Genomic DNA, 15,256 nt, shown 5'->3' on the forward strand with positions numbered 1-15,256 from the left:
TTTGTTGGTGTTGCATTTATCTTCCACACTAAAAATTTGATCCTTTCAAGCTTAAGGGATGAACATGTCATCAATGGCATATATATCACTGCAAGAAGATATACTGTGTACCAGATTTATAATCTCACCTTCAAAGTTGAAATTATGGTTTAGTATTTAAAGTTTTCCTTCACACTCTTTTTTTTTCACTCTTGATTTTTCAAATTTTGAAATTACGGGATTAAACCTGGTATATTGTACATCATCATTAGAATTTTTGTCACATAAAACATTGAAGATCCTTATTTCAGGATCATGATCACAGGTTCATAATTTATGTTTCAGTCCCATTTTCATCTCTGCTATATAGTTTAAGTGCTGTTTAAAGCAAATGCATGAACTTGCATACTTATATAGTCACTTGAAGATGTTTTGCATTCTACATTTGGAGTTTAATCATCCAAGGCTAGGTCAGAGATCACTAATTTGAAGTTGCATTTGTTTGAACCATGGTGCACTTGTTTCTTCTACAAATATGTTACCCAATCATAATAGCTTAGGAGAACTACTTCCATCTCACAAATCCAGCCCTCCCAGATTAAAACTTTTTAGCTAAAAAACTAAGAGTTATCTGCCTACTTAGGTGGCAGTCGGATAGAGTGATCTATCCTTGATATCGGGACACCAAATTTGGTGAATTCGCCAGTTGCTACTTCCACTACAGACAGAGAGGCCAAACAAAATCCATACAAGCAGCATGTAAGTCTTCTACCTCAAAACAGGTTGGAGAATTTTCATCTTCGAAGGGAATTATACTATATAAATTTCTAATTTTTCTGTTCTTCCTATTGCTGATGAAAAGTTTCATAACTTTTAATGTTATCACTTTGCCATCTTGAGACCCTTATGTGCCTTTGGTACATGCCTGCATGGTTTGTGATGGTGTCCCCTCACATTGCTACTATTGTATTATTTATATTTGCTGTATAAATTTGGCTGAACCAGGTTATATACAGTTCAGGTTCATTATTATCATGTCTTAGCGTCTAATTCATTGTCTCATAATGGCTATTGTGGCATCTACTTTGCAATTATCAATAATGATGCTTCAGTGCCTTTTTTATGTGCAGGTTTTGTGTCTAATATAAAAAAACTCATGTATATTACTGTATAGTGTTGGCTGTGGTCAGATAAGTACAGGTAAGTTTTCTATGCATTATTTCCTCAGTAGATTCCAGCAAATACATGATGCTACTATAAGTGATGATTCAGTGATTTTACCTGGATAGGCAGTAAAAAAAAATTGGCCTTCCTACAGTTGTTATTAGAATTGATTTTTTTGCCTTCCACTTCATACTGTATTTACAATAAACAACATTTCAGTGATTTTACCTGTGTAGGCAGTCAAAATTGTCCTTTCATCAAGTAAGTTGATTATTTGCCTTCAACTTCCTACATATAATTACTATAAGCGATGCTTCAGTGATTTTAGCTCTTTAGGCAGTCAAAATTAATCTTTCTACAGGTCACCATACCAGGTATTACTAGAATTGATTATTGAGCATCCACTTTGTCAATATTTAAAGTGAGTCTCTAATTCTGTACCTGTTGCATCTTGAAGGCAGAGAAACCAGTCTGGATTCATCGAGAATACCTCTGCAAGTATAACCTCCAGTAATCACAATCAGTACAGGTTCAAACACAGAGGACTGGAGGAGCAAGTCTCCTACCATTTTGGGAGTGTGGCCTCCTCGGGATCATTGAAAGCATTAATTGGTGGTGGAAGAATCTGCATGGGAATGGAATTCTGATTCTGTCTGACAACCCTACTGAGGCAACTTATCTCAAACAGCAAGGCGGAACCAAGTTCCCAGACCTTTGTATTCTTGTTTGGGATTTTCTAAAGTCCTCAATGACAAATCCATGTTGAAGTTTGACATATCCTAGGCTGGCTAACGTATTGGCAGACTCATTGTAGTGCAAGAAGGAACTACTGCAAATGGAATGGTCTCTTCATGCCTCAGTTTTCACTTAAGCTGCTTGATGGGATCTACCTATGATGGACCTATCCTTTGTCTCACCAGTCCCACATCCAAAAAGGTTTGGATAAACGATGTTCGTTCTTTTGATTGGAATAGCTAAATGTATATGCTTCTCTAACATTCCAGGTTCTAAAGGTTCGGAGAGTCTCCTGATCCTGTTTACCCCACTCAAATGGGAATCTTGTATAAACCTCATCTTGCAAGTGAAGCAGCAGGAATCGAGATTTCCCTTATCTTTGCAGGTGTTTCATCCAACCTTCACTGAATCTGCACAGCTAGATTTTATCAATACATGCCCTTAAGAACAAAGTTCTCACAACAAGTAGTGGGATCCTTCAAGCGAAATGGTCATCCACCTTAGATGCATACAAATGCAATGGAATATATTCTCAGTGGAGCACACAAAAGAGCACTTACACCAATGTAGGCACCGATACCACAATAGCTAACTTCCTGTGGCTCTTTGATGAGAAACAGTTAGCACCAATCACAGTTAAACCTACCATCCCATGTTAATTGGCACACTGTGTTATCATGGAAGAGAGGATATCGGAAAAACCAGAAACCTATCTGATCTTCTGTTTAGTTTGGATTTCACCTAGCCAATACACTGGATCCTTGCACAAGTGAAAATTCTCGTGGGTATTAACCTTGCTGAACAAGACACCATTTGAACTACTCTCAAGAGCTTAATTAGTTCACCTCTCGAAGAAGTCCTGCCTTTTCACTGCCTTGGCGATCAGCAGGCAAAATCAGTGAATACATTTCCTGTTGGGAATCTCATCTTCATGCAATTCCTACAAGATGGATTAATATCACTCATGAAGCCCCATTTTTTCACTGCCAAGAACAGGTTCAGTTGGTAATGAGATATTGGTAATAATTCCTGTCAACTCTGGGCACTTCATCTCAAAGGTCATCAGGACCCATTGCGAGCTCTGAAGTGAAGCCAGTTCATCGAGGGAGATCACGCCTCATTTTGCCTTCAAAAGAGAGGAATGACAGTTTATCACCATTGATGCTTTTGTCCTGAATAAAATGGGTTATCTGTTCCACATATTAGACTAAACTCAAATCATTGACTTTGCTTTGCACATCAGCTCTCCAAGTTAGGACATTTACCACGAATATGAGCGAAAATGTTCTCTAGCTGTAATTATTCATGCTGTGCGATGGAGATCTCAAGTGCACTTCTATTTTTATCAGAGATATTTCATCCTAAGGTTTGATCAGGAGGTACCTTTACATGTTGTGCAAAAAGATTACTTTCTGGGTTGTTTGACAGCTTCATAAAGATACAGCTTCATGACTTCTGGATTTGTTGGAGGGAAAAAAATTCTTTTTAAAGTTGCTCCCAGACATATGGAGCCTATTTTACGGTCGGGTTATTTAGAAGCTGTTTCACACACCATAGAGGACTAGAGATGGTCTTTTTGGGGTAAGGGGATGTATCTCTCTTCACTTCTTAGCTATCCTCATAAGGTTTTAATACACATAAACCCTCTGAGCCTCCTTGCAGTTACTTCCATATAGAAGTTCTGCCTTCCGCTCCATTAGTAACTGAAAAAATTGATGGGATTTGGCACCAATCCCCATATGAAGGGGAGTTCATTCTTTCTAACTGCCACCTAGATGGGCTGATAACTTCTAGGTTTTTAGCTAAAATCTTTTAACCTGGAAGGGCTGGATGTACGAGGATACTTTCATCAGGAAGTACCTTTACATGTTGTGCAAAAAGATTACTTTCTGGATTGTTTGACAGCTTCCTGATCAGTCTGACCCTTCTACAGATTTCAATAACAAAAATGTTTAATGTGATAAAAAGTGCACAGAACTAAGTCAATTGAATTGTTGATTTATAATTTCTAACCTGACTGTGACTAGAATGGCACTACTACTGGCATCCCCAGCACCTTTCATGCTTGATGGACTTTCCATACTAACACAGCGCTATATTGAGTACACTATGGGCTATTTTATTTTCATCAGACATAATGACATCGTTCATCCTATTCTGTAACTGCTGGATAATTCCATAAATTACCAGAATGTTGAGAGTTTGCAATTATATCCCTTTCCACACATGAACATAGAATTGAAACCGCTTGTTAAATCCACGTGAAAAGCAGATTTGTTGTTGTCATTCTTTTCCTTTGCTTGATTCAACATTGTAAATATCAGAAGCAGATGACATATGTATGTAGTCGTGCAGACACCCCTTTGTTGAAAATGGTCTTGTCCAGGAACTGGAAATGGATCTTGAGCACGTCCATCAATTATATTGAACACCTCCATTAAGCATGAAATGCACAGATGATGACAGTGTTAGGGCCACTCTTCTCACAGTCAGGTTAGAAATTATAAATCAGTGAATGAATTGACTAAGTTCCTTGCACTTTTTATCACATAAAATGTTTCCATTATTGAAATAGGTGGGGTGGGGTACAAACAAACAGGGATGTATAGTCAGACTATAGTAGTTCTCCTAAAGTATTATGATTGGGTAAGTATCATCAAACAAACATATTGTACTGGAACAAATTGGTTTCTTAATTGTTTACCACAGTCTAGGTCTTTGTCATCAAACTCAAGGTCATGGATAACAGTTTTTGTGTGTACTATAATGCCATTAATATGGTTACTTTCAATGTCTGCCCTTGTGTCTACAACTCTTGCAAAGATCACAGGTCTCATGACTGTATACTTTTGATGGCCTGATGTCAGTTGGGGACAAGTATTCACAGAATTTTCTTGTAGGTTTTTGAAAGTTGTATATTTTTTAGCATTAATTTTGTGACTTTTTTTCTTTTATGCTTTGAAAGAATCATTAATTTAGATGTGTCATTAATATATATGGAAACAAAAGTGCCATAATTAGTAATGTACAGTTCATGTCATTCCATGTTTGCAGTACATATTTGATATAATACTTCCACATACTTAATAAGGACAACCCTCTTTTTTTGTCCAAACTCTCAACATTTATCAAATTTAAGGCAAAGTGTCTCAAACCTTGTGTGCTCTGTGTGTAGCAAACATTTATAAAATATGCCTTTAACATCATGATTTTCTTGCATATTACCACCAGAATTGTTTGTTGTCTCATTACAACTTAACCTTTGAGAGTTGAAACAGACTCAGAAACATTTGTTTTTATTATGAATTACCATATTAGGATATTTGGAGAAAGAATTAACCCCCAGGGGAGAGCTTTCAGAACAGAGGGGGACCTCTCTTCTATTATGTACATAAACAGAGTTATGACATTGTCTGTCTGCAGTAGCATACTAGTGGTAAATGACACCTGAGGCAATGATGGCCCCATGGGGTTTTGGCACCCCAAGACCTCTGCTATTACCCTGGGTGCCCCCCCCCCATTAGTATGTTACTGTCTGTCTGCATATCTTATAAAAAGCTTCATCCACAGTAAAATTAACTCAGATAATAATTGTGTAATTGTGGTGGTATTATGTTAAATATGGTACCTGACTCTATCTCATTGAACACTACACTCAAAAGAGCAGAATCCAGATACTGTTGTATGTAGATTTCCACTGTATGACAGTTTAATATAAAATAATATTCCTTGAAAGGAGATCAGTAATTTGTTTGTCGATATGGAAATTAATCTCTCTTGTTAAGATCTTCTTCCAAATAATGTAATACTAATATGCTTTAAATGTGTGTGGTTTCATCTCATGAACATAGACTAGTTTTAACAAAATATAATGGGATGTTCTAATTATGAAATTATGAAATCGTTGCCCATTTTTTTCAGGTTTTCTCATACCTAACAAAGTAGATTACAATTCAAGTCTATCTGAAGGTATTGCTATAATCTGAACTGCATATATATATATATGTAACAGTCTATTTGTTTATTGGACCTATTTGCAGACTCAATAAGCTGATAATAGCACAAGTAGCTTTGCAGTGTAACCTCTGGTTTGTTATTCATATATTTACATTTTATCTGGTGACAGTTTTTATTCAGATTTTCACCCTGTCGTTCAGCATAAGAAGTATTGGCAAGTAGGACTAAGGCAGCTTCCACATGAATAAATCACAGAAAAATTAAATGTACCATATATACTTGCGTAAAAGCTGAAAAATTTAGAAAAAAATAAGGCCTGGAAGAAGGGGGGTCGGCTTATCTGCATGCCAAGGTCCAAGTCTGAAATTTTTAATGCTTTTTTCCCTCGATTTCCAGTATTGTTTCCATCGATTGCCGAAGATGAGATCACATGCCTAATGATGCCACATGGCTCATAAGATTTGTGCTGTCGTGAAGTGAAACAAATATTTTTGTCAAACTTAAGTGGTATTATAATGAATGAAAAACATGTTTTAACATACTTGACGTCTATTTGACAGATGTCCATCCACCAGAAAATGCAGCCATACGTGTTATTTGAGCCACGGTGGTACGTGTATTTTCCAAAAGAACCGCCATATTAGTAATCTCCAGTCAAGTATTTAACCCTCGGCTAATCAGTAATCATTAAACTCTACGGTATCGTACAAATGCACGCTAGCTTATTTAAGTGTAAATATGAAAAGAATCTACGTAAAAAAATAAAAGAATTATGATACTGAAGGTATATTCTACAAACATTTTGATCGAGAGTAGAAATACATGTACGATAGTCTTAAAGGAACAATAGCGAGAGGCTCCATAGGGGTTTGTTGCGTGCACGCTTAGGAAGGGTAAATAACTGGGCAATATACGTGTCAGCGTGAATAATTGTAAAACAATATAATTTCTGGGATTTCTTTGACAGGTGTTTTAGAAGTAATCGGCAGCCACAGTTTATATACTACTGTTGTTTAGTTGTTTGTAAAGCAAAGTGGTTTGTTAGCGGTATAGTGTTGTACAATAGCTACCATATGCTTAATCTATGGTAAATGCCTTGGGGATAATAGGTTTGTTTTGTTGCACAATGCCAATGACTTTACTAATACATGCCAACTCCCAGATGTATTGTTTAATGAGATATGGTAGTGGACATGGTTTCTGCTCAAAGTTAAAAACTGTCACAATACTTGAATAATGTCCACGCTGAAACCAATCATATTTTGATCAATTGAATCACACTACCGGTAGTTTAAAAAACAAACACAAATAAACAACAACGATAAATAATTATTAAATACAAATTGATAACCAACCACACATGGAAATAATTACAGGATAAGGTATATAAATAGTATACTACCACTATAAGAAATTATTTCAGTTTAATCTCTCTAGAAGTTTATATTCAATTCAATCAGATAAAATGAATAGTGTTGGAAGTAAAAGAAAGCATTCTGCTTATGATGCAGCATTCAAACTTAAAGTTATTGAATATGCAGAAGCAAATAACAACTGTGCTGCAGCATGCAAATTTTTGGTGAACGAGAAGCAAGTATGGGAATGGCGGAAAAGCAAAGCAGCATTTGAAGAAATGCCAAAATCCAAGAAGGCTCGTCAGACTGGGATTGCCTCTTTCCCTGAATTGGAGAAAGAACTCAGTGATTTTGTAAGTGAACGTCGACAAAATGGATACATTGTCACACGAACTGCAATTCGTCTACGTGCTATGCAGATGGCGAAAAATGATAAATATAAGTTGGCAGATTCAAAATTTGTTGCATCAGCTGGCTGGTGTTCTCGTTTTATGAACCGGAATGGTTCCTGCCTCAGGCAGCGGACGAAAATAGCACAAAAGCTACCAAAAAACTTGGAAGTAAAAATTGAATCATTTCAGCAGTTCATCATTAAACGCAGAAAGGAATGCTTATTTGAACTATCACAAATTGGAAATATGGATGAGACGCTTATGACCTTTGACTTACCAAGCAATAAAACAGTCAATGATGTTGGTGAGAAAACTATTCTGATTAAAACGACCGGACATGAAAAAACACATTTCACGGTTGTATTGGCCTGTTTAGCTGATGGATCAAAGCTGCCTCCTGTTATCATTTGTAAAAGGAAGACGCTGCTGAAAAGCGTGAAATTTCCTGCTGGTATCATCATTCGTGAACAGCAAAAGGGATGGATGGACGAAAGTGGAACAGTTGAATGGTTGGAGAAAGTATGGAACAAGAGACCAAGTGCAATTCTTCGGAAACCTTCAATGCTTGTGTGGGATATGTTTCGTGCAGACAAGACCGATGAAGTAAAAAAGGCCGCAAAGAAAATGAAAACAACACTGGCTGTGATACCAGGAGGTGGCTGAGTGGTCTAAAGCACTCACCGTTCCGGATCACTGCCATCTCACCTCTGTCTGCGTGTGTTCGAGTCCAAGGCTCGGCTAGCGTGGGTACGTGGGAAAGCCTGCCAGTAGCTTCTCGTGGGTTGGTGGTTCTTCCCTGGGTTTTCCAGGGTTCTCCCTCCACCAGTTATACTGGCCGCCATGTACAGCCTATCTTGTGCTGAAAAATGGCATTAAACCCAAGAACAACAACAACCTCTTGATGTCTGCCTTAACAAACCTTTTTAGGACAAGTTACGAAAGATGTGGGCAGAATGGGTTTGTTCAGGGGCTGTGAAAATGACAAAAGGCGAGAATTTAATGAGGCCAGACATCGATTTGGTCGCCACGTGGGTAAAAGAAGCGTTGGACTCAATTCCATCGGAAATGATTGCAAAATCATTCAGGAAGTGCTGTATCAGCAATGCCATGGATAGAACAGAGGATGATGCTATATTTCAATCCGACAATGACAAGGAGAGCGAGAAGGAGAACGACACACTATCGGATGACCATGATGACAATGACGACGTATATGATGAAAGCACGCCCGTAACGGAAGCCGAGTTTTGGGAACTGTTTGGCGAGTCAAATACAGAGCCAGATTTTGAAGGATTCTAAAAGTGGTAGAACTTTTATAATTCATGATTTTAGAATGAGGATTATTTAAATTTCCATTAAGACTTAATACTTTAGAATTGTTTTTATTTCAACATACAAATTAGCTTTCTTACATTCATTTTATTTAATAATGTGATTTGCCTAAATAAACTTATTCAGAATTCACTTTGTGCATCTTGTGGTGTACTGGTAGTCTAGAAATTATGGGTCAGCTTATACGCGGGTCATGCACTTTATAACAGTTTTACCAATTCAGTTTGGGGGTGTCGGCTTATACGCGAACGGGCTTATACACGAGTATATACGGAAATATGACAGTTTTAATTTTATTTTTCTTGTCTCACTTAAAATCAGCAAATTCTAGTTGATATCTACAAAACTGGCATTGATAACAAATTATGTGGCAGTTTTGAAAATAATGTGTTAAATTTGTTTATGCTCAGCTATGAATGTGGAAGGTGCATTTAGTTTTACCCTTTTCTGTTTAATACATCTTGGAGGGAGCCACAGTGTCTCAGTGGTTAATATATTGGATTTGTGACCTGAAGGGTGCAGGTCTGAAATCCCACTATTTTATCAGCTTGGATCAGTTATCATGGGATCTCTTTGGGCAGGGTACTTTACTTGACATTATAGAGCCTACAAAGTGTTACTGTGCTGTTAAAATGACAGAACACCATATCGGTTAAGTTTTGTGTTTAGGTCAGTTTCTTAGGTATTGTTATCCCCACAGATGAGCAACTTGGTATGCAGATGTGTTTTGGTGAATACAGTACCATTTTACTAATAGCTGGTCACTGTGATCTATATTTCATGCTTCCATGACTTCAGGGTTAAGATGTATGTTTAGGTCTGTTTCACAAGCATTATTGGCTACAGATGCATGCATTTTTTATGTAGATGCTTTGTAATTCCAACACCATCTATCAATGACCTATATTTCATGTCTTATTGACTTTAGTAATTTTGTACTGAGATCAGTTTACATGAATATTTCACTAAGATTGTAGAAAAAGAGACATGTCAGGACATTTGTGTTCTGTGAACACATTTCTATTGTCAATCAGGCTTGTGATTTTCAAGCGAGATCACACCTGCCATGAATTTCTACTGCACAGTAGTAATTTGTTTTATTGATTGGTTTTTATGCAGTTTAGTCAATAAAGCAGGTTGTTCATTATAGCAGAGTATTTTATCTCTGATGTTTATTTTTGGATTTTTATGTTGGGCCAAAAAAAGAGTGTTTGCCATTGCTGGAAATTCACAATTGCTAGGGCTATCACACAATGATAATTCCTAAACCAGTCCCACTGTAACCCAGTGTGTTCGGCATACTGGCCTGACCCACGTTAACCCAGCCATTCTGTAACCTCATCTGTTCTGCACACTAATCCATCCTGTGTAACCCGTTCTGATTTGTAGTCTGGCTACCCCATCCGAAACCCATTTTATTCTGCAGACCAGCTAGCCCCTCTATAACCCAGACTGGTCAGCAGACAGGTCAGCCTTTCTGTAAACCAGACTGTTTTGCAGACCAGTCAAACACTTGGGTCCAGATAAGGCCATTCTAATGCTAATCAAACTTCCAAAAACTGGCCAGCTCTCCAAAAAAGCCAAAATATGGTGTTCAGTGATTTCTGTTTTTGGGAAGTGTCTTTTTATTAAGGGGATCAATGTGGTGTGAAAGTGCTTTGTGACTTAATTTTGTGTCCAGTGGCTAAAATTAATACTTTTTGTTTGGATTGAGTATAAGTTCATTTGTCAAAAGTGAATTTACAACCCCTTTCCATTATTACCATACAGCTGTTGAGTAGTGTATTGTTAACAGAACATCATGTTCAGAATCCACAAATAAGTGTGATATTACTGCTGTTGAAATAGCACTATGCAGAGATAATATTGTTTTCATTATGAACTAATATTGGCAGAAATAATGTACAAACTGTCCAGATGATTAGGCATTGGACTTGACAAATGCTGTGTACTTTTAGTAAGTTCTGAAATGGACTGTAGTATGCAAACTGTATGCTGCTGTGCTGAGTAGGTATGTTGCCATATTGAGGCAAAACAAAATGCTATGCTCAGGCTGAATCTCTAGTAGTGTAGATTTTATAGTCACCAAGCACATTTCACAGAAAAAGCTAAGATTGCATTCAGATAGATTTTCAGCTCCATTCACAGCATTGAACAATTAGCTGCTAATTAATAAAATATATATAGATGTGTAGATGCATAAACATGGTTTTGTCCTGCCAGTAAATGGCAGGACGTGTATCAGTTGTTTTTTGGATAGTTTCATGCTCAGTATTGAGATTCATTATTACGATGTTGCTATGTTCAACTGAACGTGAAAGTTTGCTTTTATACTACTTTTTTTCTCCAAAGTTTGTACCTAACATGCTTGAGTTTCCTGTCTTGCTTACTTAAATGGATATAGTATATTTGCTTCTATTGAGTGAATAATAAATACATTTGAAAATTTTAGCCTGCAAAAGTAAGATGAAATGTATGTTATTCACTCAGAAAAAGCCAATTTTTTCCTGGCTAGCTCAAATGCACAACAGATTGAGTAGCAGATTTATTACAGTAGTGTCACTTGTTTACTGTTTATGTTTTGCTGTTTATTCATAAAAAAATAGTAGTAGTAACCCAGTTCTCCTCATGCATCACTCGCATAAAGTAAAAATCTTCATCATAATGCTGCTTGCATGCAAGACACTTTTCTGCATAACTTGTGGGTTTCGGATATACTTCCCTGAGTGTGGGCTATAACAGTAGGATGAAGGTGCTGAGATATTTATTGTGTAGATGGGGGGAGATAATAAATACCATTAGAAAAATACCTTTTTTATTTAAATTTTGGCTTTGATTATCTTTTTCTTATTATACCTTTCTTAGTAGGTGGTGTGACCAAGATTGTAATGCTTCTATTACATATATATTTATCTTTTAAATTATCTTGAATAGTTTGCTGAATATCTTGCTATGCAGCAATATTGGTTTCAGTTAACTTTAGATTCATGTTTTCTTTTCTTTTTTATCTTCTGCAAATTTACATTTTACCTTTGAAACATTACTTTGTTAAATGCATGTACTAGTATAAATTTTAAAACAGTATTAACATATATACTTGCATAGAAGTCAAGTCCAACTGCAAACAGTTTTGACTTGATCTGCCATGCATAATATGCCATCAGGGTCTATGTTGTTTATTCTGCTGATTTCTCCTTACAAACTGCCTTTGATCCAGATGTTTTGGTGCATTATGTGATAGCAGATCTGGATCTGTGCAGTTTACAGTTGGACTAAACTTATGATTGAGTATACACATGCTGTCAGTAGATTACTTTAATTTGGCGTGGCAACCAATACTTGATTTGCAAGACATGACCAGTGTTGACTTAGCTTACAAACTGATCTGTGTATACAGTTTCCCTTTTATATAGCATTAATCCATTCTTCAAATTTTTTCCAAATATTCTGTTAAAAATAATAAATATCTTACTGGTATATACTCTAAGCTTACTAGTACAAAATAGTAACTATTTGTTTTGCATCCATGGTCTGACACTGATGTTGTTTGAATTTTTATATGCATCTCACAAGATACTTTTTGCACTTTTAGATTTGATTTTCAAATATATGTCTTTTTAAAAGAAATTAAAAGTAGGAAGCTAAATTTGTAAGAGAAAGGAATGTACATTCATTCCATTATATCATTGTTATCATGCATACTTTCTGCATATTGCTGTTTAATCAAAACTGTATATATTACTATAGTTATTCTGTGATCAAATATTAACCTCTTCTAAAAGTGATGTATATCACAACACTCTTCATATGGGCTTGATATCTGCCTGTGCCAACGAGTTCAACCACCTTGATGTGTTCTTGGATAAGGCATTTAGCTCCAGTTCATATACTAAAACTTAAATGCCAAGCAATCAGGCAACCAACATTTCAGTTGTCAGACCATGTGTTTCTCCAAACAATTATATTCAGAAAGTGTTTTTTGTCTCGATATCTTTGTCATTTACAGTGTTCCAGTAATAAGTGCTCGGTAAGCAAACGTGTTGTTTTAATGCATAATTTAAAGTTGTGTATGATTGCAAATTTAACTTTTACAATTTTCTTTAAAATGAATTTTCTTTCCTTATTACTCATTAGTATATTTCTGTCCCGTATTTTGTTAAAGGTACGGCGGTCATAGCAGCATAGAATATCCAAGGCAGACAAGTGGAAAAGATCATTTCCGATCTGGCTACCTGGATTTTGCCATATCCCTGGTGTACATTCATCCTGTGATATATCACGTGACTGCTCTCCTTGGTTACCTTTACCTTCAAAGTGTCATGAAGGTTTTCAAAGTGAAAATGAAATAAGAGTACACCGACGATGTTCAATGAATTGTTAAATAAATTAATCGGTTATTGTATTTAACTGCATGGTTCTATAAAAAGACCTCATGTAATTTGTGTTGGTAGATTCAGTTAAAATTTCAGTGACACATAAAGAAAGGTGCATTACAAGATCAATATTACAAGATATTTTTAAAATTATGTGTTGGAGATTATTATGTGTACATTATGTATATGTTGCATAACTATAGTTCTATTTCCTTGAATTATGTCTGCTTACAATTAAGGAATTTGTTGACTTTGTCACACTTGTATTTGGAAACATTGATATATTATGGTAAAAGGTTTTGTATCTTCAGTATTTTAATAGCTTTTAAGTTTACTCCATGATTGGCAACCCTGGACATTAGTATTTGTCCAGTTGGCCTGGAGAATTTAAACTTGAATTAGGATAAACTTGGCAATCCATTTGTCTGGTCAGGGGGTGGCTTAAAGGTTTAAGCTATCTATACAAGATGACTTTTCTTTGACAAGAAGTGAATTACTGTTAGAATAACGTAAAGTTCTATGAATCAGTTCAGCTTTGACATCAGTTACTTATACAAGAACATTTTAATGACATTTTAATAAACTGATGACAAGCCTATATTGGGCAACATAATTTTAACACCCATTTGTCTGAATAGATCAATGAATTGCAACTTGAATTATTTATGCCTTTACAATATTTCATTCCTTCTGAAAATGATTCCGAGTAAAAATATTCATGTACTAAAGATACATTTTCCTTTTTAGTCTGTATTTTTTTAAAAATTGCTAGGCTATTTGTGTTGATAGATAACTTAGTTTATTTAGTCTGCTTTTTAATTTAGTGCATAGTTTATAGATAGTATAAGACTGCTAGACTGAAAATTACTAAGCTGGGATGTATTCACCAAAGATCACCTAATATTACAAGTACAATCTTAAGATCCAGAATAAACCTTAAGTTTTATTTGAAAATTTCATGCACATTAAATGCCTGTTGTTTAGTAATTTCATTTGTTAATCGCACCAAGATAACTGGTTTTTGTGCACAACAGAATAAAAATGAAATAAATATAATTTCCATATGTACAATAGAAATGCTTCATGCAATTTGTGTATTATTTATTTTAATTTCTTCTTAAGGCTTTAATATTACAGGGAAGCCATGATAGCTCAGTGGGTAGATCATCAAACTTGTAATCCCTGGGTCAAAGGTTTGATACATGCCCTGGTCTGCTTTAATGTAGCTTTAGGAAATTCAGTTAGCTCCCATTTTATCAGCATGATATAGCCAAAAATACATGCCAAGTGTCATTCAAATCCAACAAGCCAACCAACATTAAATTAGATTCAGTGGAAGCAAAATGTAGTGGGGGTGGCGGTGAGAATCCTGAAAATTACTCAATAAAGCTTTTCAGAAAAGTTGTTCATGTGTGTCAAGCCTTTCCATCCAAGATATCTTGATGTAATGGGAACCAGATATACACAGTGATCAACAGATAGATTTTATATAGAAATTTGAAGCGGTATTGCTAATTCTTGCAACACTGTTTGGGAATGTTCAAAAGTTTCTCTTTCAGTCTGAGTTGTCTTGGTTGGTGTCATTTACTTGTTGCTACTAACTAGAAACCCTGTAAAAGTGCAATAGAATGACAGAAAGAAAATACTTCAATATATTATCTATGTTAAAGATTATTAATTTTAATAAAATACATATTTCTTTTTTATACTGTGTCTTCTTCCTTTTGACAAACTTCATCACAGCATTTTAGCAATTAATTTTTAGCAGGTTTGTAATTGCAGCTTAATAGCAACTTAATATATTAGCAAATTACTAATGGCCAAAAATACAACTTTTGCATGATATTTTATCTTAGATACAACAAAATTGGTGTCTGCTGCTTCACAGGGCTAAGGAAATGAAATATGTTGGATTTATTCCAATACAGTATTTTCAAGCTGCACAGAATTTACAAACTGCTACCAAGTT

General features: G+C 35.7%; 1 protein-coding gene across 1 annotated transcript in view; it reads left to right on the forward strand.

Annotated features, from left to right (window-relative positions):
- Positions 1–14,993, forward strand: part of LOC149776043 (uncharacterized) — a 150,073-nt gene extending 135,080 nt beyond the window's left edge. The window contains exons 22-23 of the mRNA XM_089942150.1: positions 5,800–5,847; positions 13,077–14,993. Coding sequence (XP_089798276.1) covers positions 5,800–5,823 — 24 coding nt within the window. The 3' untranslated portion in view covers positions 5,824–5,847; positions 13,077–14,993. The remainder of the gene's footprint in view (positions 1–5,799; positions 5,848–13,076) is intronic.
- The last annotated feature ends 263 nt before the right edge of the window (positions 14,994–15,256 follow it).

Source organism: Sinohyriopsis cumingii, chromosome 18 (genome assembly GCF_028554795.1).
Source record: "Sinohyriopsis cumingii isolate HCF-2022 chromosome 18, ASM2855479v2, whole genome shotgun sequence".
In the NCBI taxonomy this organism is placed as follows: Eukaryota; Metazoa; Mollusca; class Bivalvia; order Unionida; family Unionidae; genus Sinohyriopsis; species Sinohyriopsis cumingii.